Raw genomic sequence first — 14,716 nt, 5'->3', positions numbered from 1 at the left:
TCGTAGCTCTGCTTTGTTTACAGCCGTTACTGGGGAAACCTCTATTTCTCGCGCTTTATGAACGTTTGTTTATGTTGTTGCCGTTGAAACCGTCTATAGAGCCACAAAACGGTATTAACTGTTTACATTTCTTTAAAAAAATAACAGAATTTGAAAGTTGAGACTTTGTTTCATACCCGAAGTAACCTGCTTTGTGCTGTCTGTCAGTTTCTTGAGTCCATTCTGAGCTTAGATTCTGAACCTAAAATAATCAATCGTGAAATTCAAAAAGGTTGAAGCGAATTACAAGGGTGTTTACAGTGGGCTGTGTTTACATTACTCTTGCGTTATAAAAGCATTCTGAGCTAAGGTGAAATTAACGTGACATGACGCTCTTTAGCACTCTTCTTCATGAGCATTTGAGTGTGCAGATGAAAACTAGATTAGAGCGCCATCTGCTGTTAAAAACTGATCTCAGAATCGATTCCAGAGGAATCGTGATGCATCCTGAAAATCTCTGAATCGATCCACGAATCAATTGTGCATCGATTTATCGTCCCAGCTTTAATATTGATGCTCCACGCTACTGGGTATATTGAGTTGACTTTCTTTAGACACAATAAGGTACTTCTCTATATATAGTCTACTGCAACACCGGTGAAGTTTATCTTTGCACTAAGCATGTTTTCCCATTTTGTAATTTTGGCTTGTTGGACTTTGTTTTTATAACCCCACCTTCTCTCCGAAGATCCTCTGGCAGATCCCGTTCTTGGCCAGTTTTTCCTTCACCTGCCGGGTGAGTTCGAGGGTGTCCACCTCGCGGTACATGTACATCTCGTACTGCTCCGGGGTCAGCGGCGGGACGGTGGGCTTCAGGGTTCGGGGGATGTAGGTGGGGTAATACGACACCCGTCCTCCTCCACCGGGCGACTCGCCGCTGACCGAGGCGTCCGGCTCCACCTTGATCTCCAGCGGCCGTCCCAACACGGGCTCGTCCTCCGGCGCAGACGCTTCCTCGCCGTTTGCAGGGCAGTCTCCGTTCTCCATCCGCGGCCAGGGACGAGGCATGGACGAATGTCCTGTGGACGAGGAGGAGGAAAGCGACGGAGACACGGAGGTGAACGGGTGAGAGGTGCCACCCATCATCACGACCGCACCACGCTCGGTGGACCAGTGCTGGTCGAAATACGTGCCAGCTTCGCCGATCTCCGACTTCACCTTACGGATGATGTTTTGGACGAAGGCGGCTGGAGACAGGACGCTCAGAGGCGTCTGAGGGCTGCCGGTGGGATTGGAGACACACGTTGGTACGGATACACCCTCTTCCTGTTTGATGAAGGGCGGCGTGGGGGTCAGCTGTCCCTTGGCTGGATCCTGCAGGGCGAGACGCTCGCTGGAGGACGCCCGGCTGCACACCTCCATCTCCAGCAGAGCCTGCTGCTGCGCCTGCATCTCTCGACGAGCCTGCTCCAGGATGCTCTTGATGGTTTCGTCAGAACTGCTGCTTCCTCCAGAGCTGTTACGTCCTGATGAACAGCCCAAAGACGACTTACAATCACCTGTGCAACACAAACAGATCCGAACGCAAGTTTGCATTGCTAGTCAGAAGTAGTTTTAACGTGACATGGCTTCTTTAAAAAGTTAAAATTATTGTAATAAATAATATAATAAATCATTTTGATATTAATATATAAATAAATGATAAATTAATATTAAATATGTAATAGTTAATGTTTTTATTTATATTGAAAAAAATTATATTTTTGTTAATACTATAATAAAATAAATATTTTATTATTATAAAATAACTAGCACTAGTATGTATCTGTAAATATTTTGTATTAAAATTATTAAACAAACAAATAAAATAATGTATAAATGTAATTCTAAATTAACATTAAAGATTTATATAATAGTAAAAATGTTACAATATATTTTTTATTTGATAATACAATAACAAAATAAATATTTTAAATATTTAATTATTATACAAATATTATGAATACTATATATTTATAACATTAAAAGTATTTATTTGTATTAATACTCTGTATTTCATAAAATGATACAATAATAAAACAATATTTAAAATATTTAATATAAAAATATTTATTATTATTTACAGTGTTTTATTAACAATTAAATAGAGCAGACAGACTTGTTATTAGCAGTGTGTTTTTTACTAGCATATTCAACCCATAATTTTGTAATTGCTGGCACCTACTCACTGCAAAATTATTTTTGTCGATAAACAAGATAAATATAATTGAGCAGCAAAATTGCGCAAGATATTAAGAGAATATATTTTCTGATAATATCTTTAAATTGGTTAAATATGTTACAGAATAAATGGTTATGCATGCTTATATATAAAAATATGATTTAAAATATTTTTATGCTCCAAGACACTGTAAATATATATTTTTAATCTGCATTTTAAATATTTAATCCGTAACACTTTTTAATAAACAAGATAAATTTACCATAGAAACAAAATTACATAAGACAGTAAGATAATATATTTCTAGAGAACATTTTTTTGCAATTATTTTACATTTAATTATTTTATTTTAGTATACGTATACCTCATGTTGTTGTAGCTAGGTTTAAATAAACATGTAAGCTGTATTTATGTTCTCTCTATATTTATGTTAAAATAAAAATACATTGAATTCAGGATATACTGTCTACTCACATAATTGTCACACAATTTGTTTTTGTTTTGCAGTGAAGTTAAGTAATTTTGAACAACGAGTAGAAGATTCCAACAGACATCAGACATTCTATTATGCAAATCAAACCTGTAAGAGTCAGGTATGCGCAGATGAAAGCTGTGTGTTGTTGTGTAGATCAGAAAGTGTCTTTGTACCCACCTCTTTGTGACTGGATCTCCTTCTTGGCCTGCTCTAGAATGTTCTTGATGGCATCATCTGACCCAGTTTCAGGAGTTCGGATGCGAGGAGTGATGCTCCCTGTCGGAGAGGGTAAAGGAGAGAGAGGAGGTGAGGTGAGTGGGCCGGCTGATCAGAGCTTGCGTTTGATTGCTAGATCAATAGCTGCCTTTGAGAAGCTGGCATCAAGTGAGGGTGCGCTAACACGAGAACGCTTCACTTTCAAAACCCAGAAAGAGAGCATCACAACAAGTGCAGGGTTTGGGAGGGAGCACGGAAGGTGCACGCTAATACAGCGCCAGAAACGCTTGTACAGGAAACCGGACTAGTTCTCTCTGGGGGTCTGAAACGGTTCGGTGGGGTTTAGCGGGAGGAGACCTCTTCAGGATGTCAGACGTGAAAGACATGAAACACAATTCACAGACCACTGAACTTCTATAATGTGGAATCAGATCAGAAGGAAGTAGCAGGTGGATGATATTGGTTGTTATTTTATATATTTTTACCATGAAGATGATATTGTGTATCAGAATTATTGAGTCTGTGGTTATTTAAATTCATGCATTATTGTTGTATTTCCTGTAAATCAACATTAATCCTTACTCTGAAATCTGACTGGTTAAATAAGGATGCTGCTCCAAGAAGATCTTCTGCTTGACATAAACGTAAATTCACCAAATGCATCCAACAAAAACACTTTCATATATTAAATAAATACATAAATATAGGTTATCAATACAGCTTTATTAAACATTTAACCTCATAAAATGTTACACCGTATTTCCATTTGTTCAATCATGTCAGGATTATTTTTATAATGTGTGTATGTGTGTATATATATATATATATATATATATATATATATATATATATATACATATACACACACACATTATAAAAATAATATATAATATTATTTAATATTTAATATATAATATATATAATATTTAATTTTAATCATTTGTATTTTTTTATGAAATGTTTTATTTGAATCATTAATTGCTTTATTCTGATGAAAAACATCAATAATTTATTAATATAAATATTTTTTTAAATGCATATGAATTTATTATATATTTCAGGTTGGCCTAACTAATATATATATATATATATATATATATATATATATATATATATATATTCCCACAGTTTCTCTGACCACTCACCTCGCTGGCGAACCTGGATGGTGCGTAACGCCAGGATGTTCTGCTCGTCCGACAGGAACTGCTTCATTTTGATGAAAGGCTCTTTGCCCTTGACGGTGAGCTTCCTCCAGGGTTTGGGGCGAGCCAGGATCTCGCTGACCGATCCCTGCGAGAGGCCCAGCACGTAGTGACCGAACACACGCTGACCGATGTTGTGTTTCAGCAGCTGCTCTTTGACCTGAAAAGCAATATCTGCCGTGTCCACCTGGTCTTCGTCTCCTCCCCCTGAGCTTCCGCTCTCTGATTGGTCACTTGGCATGCCTGTCTCAATGGTGACGGGCATTGAGGCGTTCTGATTGGCTGACATGAGAGCCGCTTTGGCGGCGTAGAGGGCGGTGGGGAATGCCATGATGGAGCTGCCGTCTTTCTTGAAGAGCGGAGACAGGAGCTGCTTCTGCAAGAGCTGATCTCCGGGAAGTTTCTCGCCAGAGAAGGGTGACACTGAGAAGGGGCGGGGCATTTCATGGGCGGAGGACGGCGTGTCAGTGATGGGCGGTCCTGGGCTGGAGGAAGAGAGGCCATCTATGGGCAAAGTTCCTGGAGGAGAGGAATACGAGCCCACCGGGCGACTCACATCCTTACTGGAGTCCTCAGAGTGACCCTCGTCTACGACAGAGAGGAAACATACGTTTATTTGATCAAACGACAGTTATGTGTAAACTCCGACTGGATATCCAATACTAGTGATGTGACCAAATATTTGAAACATTTAAAAATCTAAAATATTCTACAGTTTAGCATTATTAACAAAATATTTGTAACATTTAATTTTAATATCATCATTCAATTTAATTAGAATTAATGTACTATTTTAAATTAGGATTTTGATTTAATTTAATTTGATTTAAGCTTAGAATGCATTATTAATGAATTATTATTAATAAATAAAACAGAAAATAAAATATAAAAACAATATAAAACATTATTAAACAGCATGCAGAAAATGCAAACTGTAGCAAACTGTACCATAGTACTCTTTACCATGATTCGTTTTTCATCTTTAATGTTTTTCAATTTATTTATTTTTTTAAAATATGTCTATATTGTGTTATTCATTTGTATTTCAGTTTTAGTTTTTTTTTTTACTACATCAGGATAAACTTGATGTTGCTTTTGCAGCTAGCTGAAATCAATTAAATGTTTATTTTCAGTTAACATTTCGAGTAACAATAATTTTTTTTTAATGATTTTTGTTTAATATCCAAGGTTCTTCAAAGACGGATGTGCAAAGTTGAGTGAGTGACACTTGATGAATGTAAACGGACACATCTTTACCGCTGTTGTGTAACGCTCTGACTTTATCCACAAGAAATCTGTGAGAGGACAGAAAGGCGTCTTTGTCCAGCAGCAGAGCCTCAGCGGAGCCTTTGGCTGATTCCTGCACACACACACACACACACACACACACTCTCAAGATTGATGCAGATCTACATTCAGATGCAGGCAACTGTTTATCGTGGAGAACTTTATTTGTCTTTAATCTGAGAGGGTCTGTGACCGTACATACATCGATATAACGCAGGACTCTTATATATTCCTGCAGAAGAACGTTTGCTTCACTCACCTGGGATGAACTTCCGTTGGCTGATGCCAGTTTCATGGCTTTCAGGATGCTGAAGAAGACACGACGATACGTTAACGTAAGCATCATCGTACATCATCTTTATAGCATGTGTTCCTGCAGAAACTCACCTGAGTTCAGTTTTGATCTCTTCATAATCCATCTGAGACTGTAGCTTGGCCTCCAGAGTCTGTGAAGACACCAGATGTTAATTACGGGTCATCTATAAATGATTACAGTCAGGCTAAATCCGATTTGTTAGGTTTCTTATAAAACAAAATTATGCTTTAAAAATACACTGCTACTCAAAAGTTCTTTTTTTTAAATAACTGTTTTCTATGTGTATATATCTTAAAATGTAATTTATTTCTGTGATGCAGCGCTGTATTTTCAGCATCATTCCTCCAGTCTTCAGTGTCACATGATCTTCAGAAATCAGAATAATATGTTGATTTGCTGCTCACGAAACATTTCTGTTTATTATCAATATTGAAATCAGTTGTGCTGCTTCATATTTTTGTGAAATCTGAGATGCATTTTATTTTTCTGAATTCACAGATGAATAGAAAGTTCAAAAGAACAGCATTATAAATGTTTTTAATGTCACTTCTGATCAACTGAATGCATACTAGGTAAATATTAATTTATTTTAAAAAAGGCAACAAGTTTGTTTATGCAATGCAAATGAAGCTGAGAATACTTTTCACACATGCTAATACATTCAAATCAAACCCAAAATACTTTGAAAAAGTGCATTGCCGTGATTATCGAGTTCCACTGAAACAACTGATCTTACGGTAAATAAATCCTTTTAAACTGTACAAGTAATATCCTGACCACACGGCTAAAACAACACACTCTCACCTCTATAGCTTCTGACTTATAGGCCAGCTGCCGCTTCAGCTCTGCGATCTGATTGGCCGAGGAGTCCTGGACTTCCTGTAAGGTGAACTGGAGTCTCTGGACGCTCTCGAGCAGTCGCAGGATCTCTCTGTCCTTGGAGAACAGCACCGCCTCCAGCCGGGACAGCGAGGTCTCGTCTCGCTCCTCGCGCTCCTTCTCCTGAGACCACAAATGAAAGGAGATCAGGGGGACGGGGACAACATGAAACCGTCTTTTCAACTTCAAAATCTGCTCCTGCTCTCTGGCTTCCTGTAATCACAGCGCCTCAAAGAGCCACTAATGAGGTTCCAGTGGTCTGATGGTTTCCTCCCACTGGAGATCGGACGTGTTTAGGTGGCAATTTGCAGTCGGCCGGCTTTCATCTAACAGAGAGAGTCATTCTTACCTCCTTGCCGGTCCCTTTAGAAGAGCCAGCGAGCTGCTCCTTCAGCTTCTCCACCTCCCTCTGGGCCAGACCCGCTCTCTGCCATCAAACACACAAGTTTGGAAAACTTGAGAGGAGCTGAACATCCCCCTTGTGTGTGCAGTGACCCCACTTGTGCCACTCTTAAAGCATATCAAAAAACAGTTTGAGAAGACTTCAATATACAACATTTCTAATGCGATCAAAACAATCTAAAGTTTAGTGATATACCTGCTGAACACAATCTACTACATCTGTAATCTGTTTAACAGAGTTTTATCAAGTTAAAGGTATTTTAGTGTAACTGTACAAACGTCCTCCTTCAGCTCGTGCTTCACTTGTCTTTTTGATGTCAAATCTTTACAGATTTTTATAAACATAAGTTTGATATTGCTACAGTAGTAATATTTCAAGTTGAACACATACTGAACTTATTTTATTTACATTTGTTTTAATACAAATAACAAAAATGGTGTTTTTCGGCCACTTTTATGTCTGACTGTAGTGTTGTTTTTTATATTATGATTTTTTTTTATTTTTTGTACTTTTTATATATTTTTAATAAAATGTGTATAATTTAGTGGTTAGACTTGTCATTTTTATTATACATTTTTTTACTAACTTAAAGTTTTTAAACTAAATTAAAATGAGAAACTAAAATACATTTTTGAAATAATTTCCTTTATTTTTAAGTTAATATTTATTTGATTTCAAATAAACGTTTGTATTTTTTAACGTTTGTAGTTTTAGTTAATTATAAAAACCCTGGTGTCATAAGCATTTTGTTGTTGTTGTTTTTTTTTTTTTAAATGTAACAAAAAATATTTAAAAATACTTTAGTATTTTCCATTTTCATATATTTTTTTTTAATGTTAACAATTCTATGTTGTCATTAAATATCTTGGTATAGTTTATTCTATAAAATTTTGTTTCAGTTTCCGTTTTAGTTATTTTAGTACATCAAGGTAAAATAGTTAACACAAAATAAGTTAATAAAACGTAATACATATTTTATTTTATTTCAGTTAAAATTTATTTCAAATGACAAAAAGAAAAAAAAATATATATATTTTTTATTTTTATGGGATGTAGTTTATGTTAACCCTGGAGCTGAAAGTATTTTTTTTCCACCACTTTTATTGCATACTGTTTAGGTTTAGTATGGGTTGCAGTAAAACACTGCAGTATGAGCATCAATACAAATCAGGGCCAGACGTTCTCAGAGATCCAGAATCAAATGCACAATCAGGCCGAACGGAGCAAGAACGCCCTCGAAACCCCAATCAGACAAGATTTACAGATGCAGCATCCGCAGGTAAAACAGCGAGAGCGAGCGTGTGCTTGCTCCGTTCTGCTGAGGCGCGTGTTTACTCGCAGGCACTTTCTTCTCAAACTGTTTACCTGCTCTGTCACACTCGGCCTGCTAATTAATGACTCATTTTCGAATCATTTATCTAAGAGCTGCTGGCAAAGAGAAAAAAAGCAAATCACAGTGGGGAAAAAAGCAAGCAATCAGCGCAATGAGGTAACTAACAGCCCTCCTCGTTTTCCACATCGCTCTGGTCTCCCAGCATCCATCTCTCTCTCTTCTGTCCTCCACCGCTCGCACGGCACCATGGGAAAGAGTGCTGGCTAATCACGGGCCTGCGAGAGCGAGGACGAGGAGGGTGCTGGGGGAGGAAGAGGGGCTGCAGGGGCGTCTAATTAAACTCAAAGCTTGATTACGAGGTGATTATCTTCACAACGCGGCGTCTCAATCAGAGGCTGAGAGGAGGGCACCGCACTCACCTGGTTGGCCTTCTCCAGGTTCACCATTAGCGCGCCCATCTCATCCACTCTGGAAGATACAAACCACACGGTAAACGCTCACATGCAATTACACACAGATTCATGCGAGCGTCATGTTTAGTTTGGAAGTTGTTCTGAAAGGAGCTCGCCAAGGGACACGCTGTATACAAAGGAATAAATCACAATAATTCTAGCATTTAGACAAGTAGTTAACTATATTAAGTATTAAATAGCATATATATATATCAGCTAGATAACATAATCTTGATGCAGGGTTGATGAACAGAACAAAACAAAACAAAACAAAACACAATTTGATTTCAGCTATTTGCAATTTGCCAAGGCAATATTTCTAATTTACATCTATTTTAACTTGGTGCATTAAAATAACTAAAACTGAAATAAAAATGTAAAAAATAAATAAAAGTAACTGTAAAAATAACAAAAACACACAACAAAATGACTAAACTTAATTCAAATCAAAATGAAAAATATTAAAATAAGAACTAATTCAAAACATGAATAAAAACTAGAATAATTTTGTTTATGAATATAAATAATAAATAATATATTGTGTTTAATAATAATGTTTAATCATTAATGCATAATAATACAGTTTTAATAATGTAATATTTAATATTAATAATAATAATGTTTTTTTTAAATGAATATTCAATTATATTCAATTCAATTACTCAAATATAAACAAATTGTTTATTTTAGTGAAATTGTATGTACATATATGATTTTAAAATAAAATTATATAATATATAAAAGTGTAAAATATGTAAAATATTATATATGTGTGTGTGTGTGTGTGTAAATGTTTTTATTTCACTTTTGATTTGAATAAAATGTATATATTTAAAAAGGTTTATATAAAAACATTTATACTGTATGTGTATGTGTGTGTGTGTGTGTGTGTGTGTGATTAAACTCACTTAAGTCTCACAAATCAAACTAACAAACAGTAATAACATCACAGTTCAGAAATCATACAGAAAATGCCCGAATGCACAGAATGAGCTACAGGGGTGCAAATACTTTTGCCTTAAGAGTGTCCCTTTCTCCAGAGAAAAGGTGTAAAGCACAAACAGATGAAATAAATGAACACAAGTTCAGAAGTTCTTAAAGGAGTCACTGAAGTCAGTAAAATGCAAGGTTTGCTGTCATTCGAGTCGAGTGAGTCATATCTTATCTAGCGCTGCGTTCAGCATCATCGGATCCCAACATGCCCACACGCACTCGCTCGCGCTCGCTCGGCACAATCAGACTACTCTCATTTGAATAGCGTCTCGGGGAGATTATTCATAAGGTTTGTTTGAAGTTCAACAGTTTCCTCTCAGCCATCAGGGAGTTGATTTTCAAAAGGTGGAGAGGCAGCGGAATAAAGAGGAGTGAAAGATTGATTAAACATGTGAGTCTCCGAGGTTGCGCTAAACAAAGATGCCTTCTCAATTAGACGAGATTTGCTTTAAGAGCACAATCAGAGAAATGTAGTCTGAGGAGAGGAGCGTTCAGAGCACCTTTGAGTTTCTCCGTCTGCTGCCTGTCTGAGTCAAGATCGTCAGTGCAATCGTATCATCAGCGGCTGCAGACAGAGAACCAAGCCAGAATATATCAGATACTGAACAGATACTCAAATCTTGTGTTAATCTGATCTGATCTATCTACCTTTCAGAAATGGTCCAGATTTATTGAAGCATAGTTTTAGTGGATGGTTAAACACAGTAAACCACGTTAACATCTTATTTAACACTAGAATACAGTAGCATAATACTCTGCAGCATGTAAAAATGTGTGCATTTCTTCTTTTCTCTAGCTTGCTTCCTAAGCTAGTTAACTATTAAACCTGGCTTTTTATGATCGTGTGAATATTGTTGGCTCTTTGACTGAAAGTTCCTGTTTTGTAAGTCGCCTCGGCTAAAATAATACGCTAAAAACATAACTGTTAATATAACTGTGTGACACTGTACACTGTGTGAGATGCCATATCCCATAATGCAATGCACTCGACTGTGGCAAAACATCTGCAGAAAAATGTTCATTCAAAATTAGATTTAAATGTTAAGACAAAATCTGAACTGAATAAAAAAAAAAATAATAATCATCAAAGAGGTGTGTGGATATGGCCACAAAATTAGGTGCATTAAAATGGGTGGTATTAATTAATTAATATATTATAAATATAAATATTTTAAGTACTGGTATTTATATTATATTTTATAATTTAATTTAATTTAATATTATTAATGTTATTTTATATTTTAATAATTTATATTAAGTGTGTGTATGTGAGTGTGTGTGTGTGTGTATATATATATATATATATATATATATATATATATATATATATATATATATATTTAAATTAAATAAATTTAAATAAATTTAAATAAATAAATTTATGCATTTAGCAGACGCTTTTATCCAAAGTGAATTACAGTGCATTCAGGCTAACATTTTTTACCTAACACAATTATATATATCTTATATTTAGATTTATATATATATTTTTTTTTTATTTTATCCTTTTAAATATTATCTAAAAATAATCAAAAAATCTACAGAAAATAATATAACAATTATTATTGCTGATATAATGATATAATGCATTAAGACTTAAATTATATATTAAAAAAACTATTACAATTAAGTTCAATATATATTATTCTTAATATTTATTTAAAAAAAATTACCATTTGCACATTATAAATCTACTGCAAACTGTAGAAACCCAATTCAATCAAAAAAAGAAAGAAAACATTACATAAACAGACTAGTCTGGTTTGAGGGTTTATGAGGGATATTGGACAAATGTTTGGCTGGTAATGCATGAACAAAGTAGTGTGTTAAAGCTCAGGTCAGGTAGGAAACTAACTTTAACCCTTAACTGAGATCAGGGAGGTTTAATTTTGTGTGAAGTCACTGTGCTTGACAGAAGCAACCGAAGAGAAGAGAGATGCTAAAAGGAAATGAACATCAGAGAATAAGTAAAAAGAAAAGAAACGGACCAACCACCAGCTTTATATGGACACAGTAAATAAGAGTCTTACTTTTCTGCCATTTCTTTGTCGTATTTACACCTCAGTTCCTGCAGCTCTGTTCGGGCCGAGTTCAGCGCTGTGAGACAGAGAAACGGTGCCATCATTGACCTCTGACCTCTTATCAAGCCTCAGATGACCTCACAGATTGATACGGATCTTACATGACTGAAGCGCTTTGATCCGGTCCTCAGCCTGGCCGAGTCTGACAGGCAGCGAAGCGTCTGATTCATGTTCCTCCCTGTGGAAACGGTGAGACAGCAGAGAGATCAGAACAGGAAGTGACTCAAACCCCCACTGACAAATTCTGAAGCCCTTGAATGGATCTCTGGAAACTCTCCTAAGCATCTAATTCAGAGATAAATATGGTAGCGTACTACAGTTTGTAAATCTCAAAATGTGAAGTATTGTATATAGCAGAGTACACAGTGTGAGTTGAAGTATCCCATAATGCAATGCACATACAAATAATCTGATTATCGTACACAATTCAAAGCTGAGGTTTGTATGTACAGTATTGTTCAAAATAATAGCAGTACAATGTGACTAACCAGAATAATCAAGGTTTTTAGTATATTTTTTATTGCTACGTTGCAAACAAGTTACCAGTAGGTTCAGTAGATTCTCAGAAAACAAATGAGACCCAGCATTCATGATATGCACGCTCTTAAGGCTGTGCAATTGGGCAATTAGTTGAAAGGGGTGTGTTCAAAAAAATAGCAGTGTCTACCTTTGACTGTACAAACTCAAAACTATTTTGTACAAACATTTTTTTTTTCTGGGATTTAGCAATCCTGTGAATCACTAAACTAATATTTAGTTGTACGACCACAGTTTTTTAAAACTGCTTGACATCTGTGTGGCATGGAGTCAACCAACTTGTGGCACCTCTCAGCTGTTATTCCACTCCATGATTCTTTAACAACATACCACAATTCATTCACATTTCTTGGTTTTGCTTCAGAAACAGCATTTTTGATATCACCCCACAAGTTCTCAATTGGATTAAGGTCTGGAGATTGGGCTGGCCACTCCATAACATTAATTTTGTTGGTTTGGAACCAAGACTTTGCCCGTTTACTAGTGTGTTTTGGGTCATTGTCTTGTTGAAACAACCATTTCAAGGGCATGTCCTCTTCAGCATAGGGCAACATGACCTCTTCAAGTATTTTAACATATGCAAACTGATCCATGATCCCTGGTATGCGATAAATAGGCCCAACACCATAGTAGGAGAAACATGCCCATATCATGATGCTTGCACCTCCATGCTTCACTGTCTTCACTGTGTACTGTGGCTTGAATTCAGAGTTTGGGGGTCGTCTCACAAACTGCCTGTGGCCCTTGGACCCAAAAAGAACAATTTTACTCTCATCAGTCCACAAAATGTTCCTCCATTTCTCTTTAGGCCAGTTGATGTGTTGTTTGGCAAATTGTAACCTCTTCTGCACATGCTTTTTTTTTAACAGAGGGACTTTGCGGGGGATTCTTGAAAATAGATTAGCTTCACACAGACGTCTTCTAACTGTCACAGTACTTACAGGTAACTCCAGACTGTCTTTGATCATCCTGGAGGTGATCATTGGCTGAGCCTTTGCCATTCTGGTTATTCTTCTATCCATTTTGATGGTTGTCTTCCGTTTTCTTCCACGTCTCTCTGGTTTTGCTCTCCATTTTAAGGCATTGGAGATCATTTTAGCTGAACAGCCTATCATTTTTTGCACCTCTTTATAGGTTTTCCCCTCTCTAATCAACTTTTTAATCAAAGTACGCTGTTCTTCTGAACAATGTCTTGAACGACCCATTTTCCTCAGCTTTCAAATGCATGTTCAACAAGTGTTGGCTTCATCCTTAAATAGGGGCCACCTGATTCACACCTGTTTCTTCACAAAATTGATGACCTCAGTGATTGAATGCCACACTGCTATTTTTTTGAACACATCCCTTTCAACTAATTCAACTAATTGCCCAATTGCACAGCCTTAAGAGCGTGCATATCATGAATGCTGGGTCTTGTTTGTTTTCTGAGAATCTACTAAACCTACTGGTAACTTGTTTGCCACGTAGCAATAAAAAAATATACGAAAAACCTTGATTATTCTGGTTAGTCACATTGTACTGCTATTATTTTGAACAATACTGTATATATATATATATATATATATATATATATATATATATATATATATATAGTTCAAGCATATAACAATATTTAAACATTAAACCTAGATAAATGTGCACTGTATCCAATAGTTTGTGTGGAGACGCTAATCATTCGTAACTGCAAAGGGTCTTCTTTTATTTGTGTGCACTCACAATATCAACAAAACTTTGTGCTTTTATAAAATAAAGAAAAAAAAACGTGATGCGTTTTCTGCCGTCTCGTCTTTAACATGAGTACAAAAATGAACCGAAACTCAGCGAAAACATGCCACAGACATGATCAATATATCTGTAGAAAGCTTTAAATTACTACTTATATAAAATTTATAAAATAAATCTCTTTCATTATAATCATAATCTGTAAGGATGCATTTCCCTTTAAAGGCGCGTCTAATGAGGAGATGACGAGTCAGGATCAACAACTTCATCCTTGTGACACAGACTCAGAAAACACTAGTTTATTAGTAAATAATTCAAATATCTCCTTACTATTATCATTTTATATATATTTTTTATAAATATATAATTTTAAGTGTGGTATCCCATAATGCAATGCATTTGAATGAGACAAATTATTTTGCTATGCAATATTCCATAAGGACTTTATGTGCACTCAATTGTGTGCATATCAGTCACAATTCTTAATATTTGTATACAAAATTTGATTAAAAATGATAATTTAATGAAATATATATACTAAATACTTTTTTTTAATAAAATAATTATTACCGTTATACCAAATGAACAGCATTCACTGAACTAGACAGACAGATATACAG

The 14,716-nt window shown here is 35.8% G+C and overlaps 1 protein-coding gene and 1 long non-coding RNA gene across 3 annotated transcripts in view; one reads left to right on the top strand and one right to left on the bottom strand.

The window, feature by feature from the left end:
• LOC128019021 (homeobox protein cut-like 2) overlaps positions 1 to 14,716 on the bottom strand; it is a 146,915-nt gene that overhangs the window by 15,506 nt on the left and 116,693 nt on the right. For both annotated transcript variants that reach the window (XM_052604960.1, XM_052604961.1), the window contains exons 7-17: positions 11,939 to 12,015; positions 11,787 to 11,853; positions 8,731 to 8,779; positions 6,925 to 7,002; positions 6,501 to 6,698; positions 5,768 to 5,826; positions 5,640 to 5,688; positions 5,351 to 5,453; positions 4,037 to 4,681; positions 2,853 to 2,951; positions 715 to 1,538 (exon numbers count right to left, since the gene is read on the bottom strand). In XM_052604960.1, the coding sequence (XP_052460920.1) occupies positions 715 to 1,538; positions 2,853 to 2,951; positions 4,037 to 4,681; positions 5,351 to 5,453; positions 5,640 to 5,688; positions 5,768 to 5,826; positions 6,501 to 6,698; positions 6,925 to 7,002; positions 8,731 to 8,779; positions 11,787 to 11,853; positions 11,939 to 12,015 (2,248 nt within the window). The remainder of the gene's footprint in view (positions 1 to 714; positions 1,539 to 2,852; positions 2,952 to 4,036; positions 4,682 to 5,350; positions 5,454 to 5,639; positions 5,689 to 5,767; positions 5,827 to 6,500; positions 6,699 to 6,924; positions 7,003 to 8,730; positions 8,780 to 11,786; positions 11,854 to 11,938; positions 12,016 to 14,716) is intronic.
• LOC128019024 (uncharacterized) lies at positions 2,685 to 6,649 on the top strand. The gene is made up of 4 exons (XR_008185042.1): positions 2,685 to 2,793; positions 2,890 to 2,986; positions 5,619 to 5,715; positions 6,509 to 6,649. It is a non-coding gene; the product is annotated as an uncharacterized LOC128019024 (long non-coding RNA).

Source organism: Carassius gibelio, chromosome A8 (assembly GCF_023724105.1).
Source record: "Carassius gibelio isolate Cgi1373 ecotype wild population from Czech Republic chromosome A8, carGib1.2-hapl.c, whole genome shotgun sequence".
Lineage (NCBI taxonomy): Eukaryota > Metazoa > Chordata > Actinopteri > Cypriniformes > Cyprinidae > Carassius > Carassius gibelio.
This window is presented reverse-complemented; position numbering and strand designations above follow the sequence as displayed.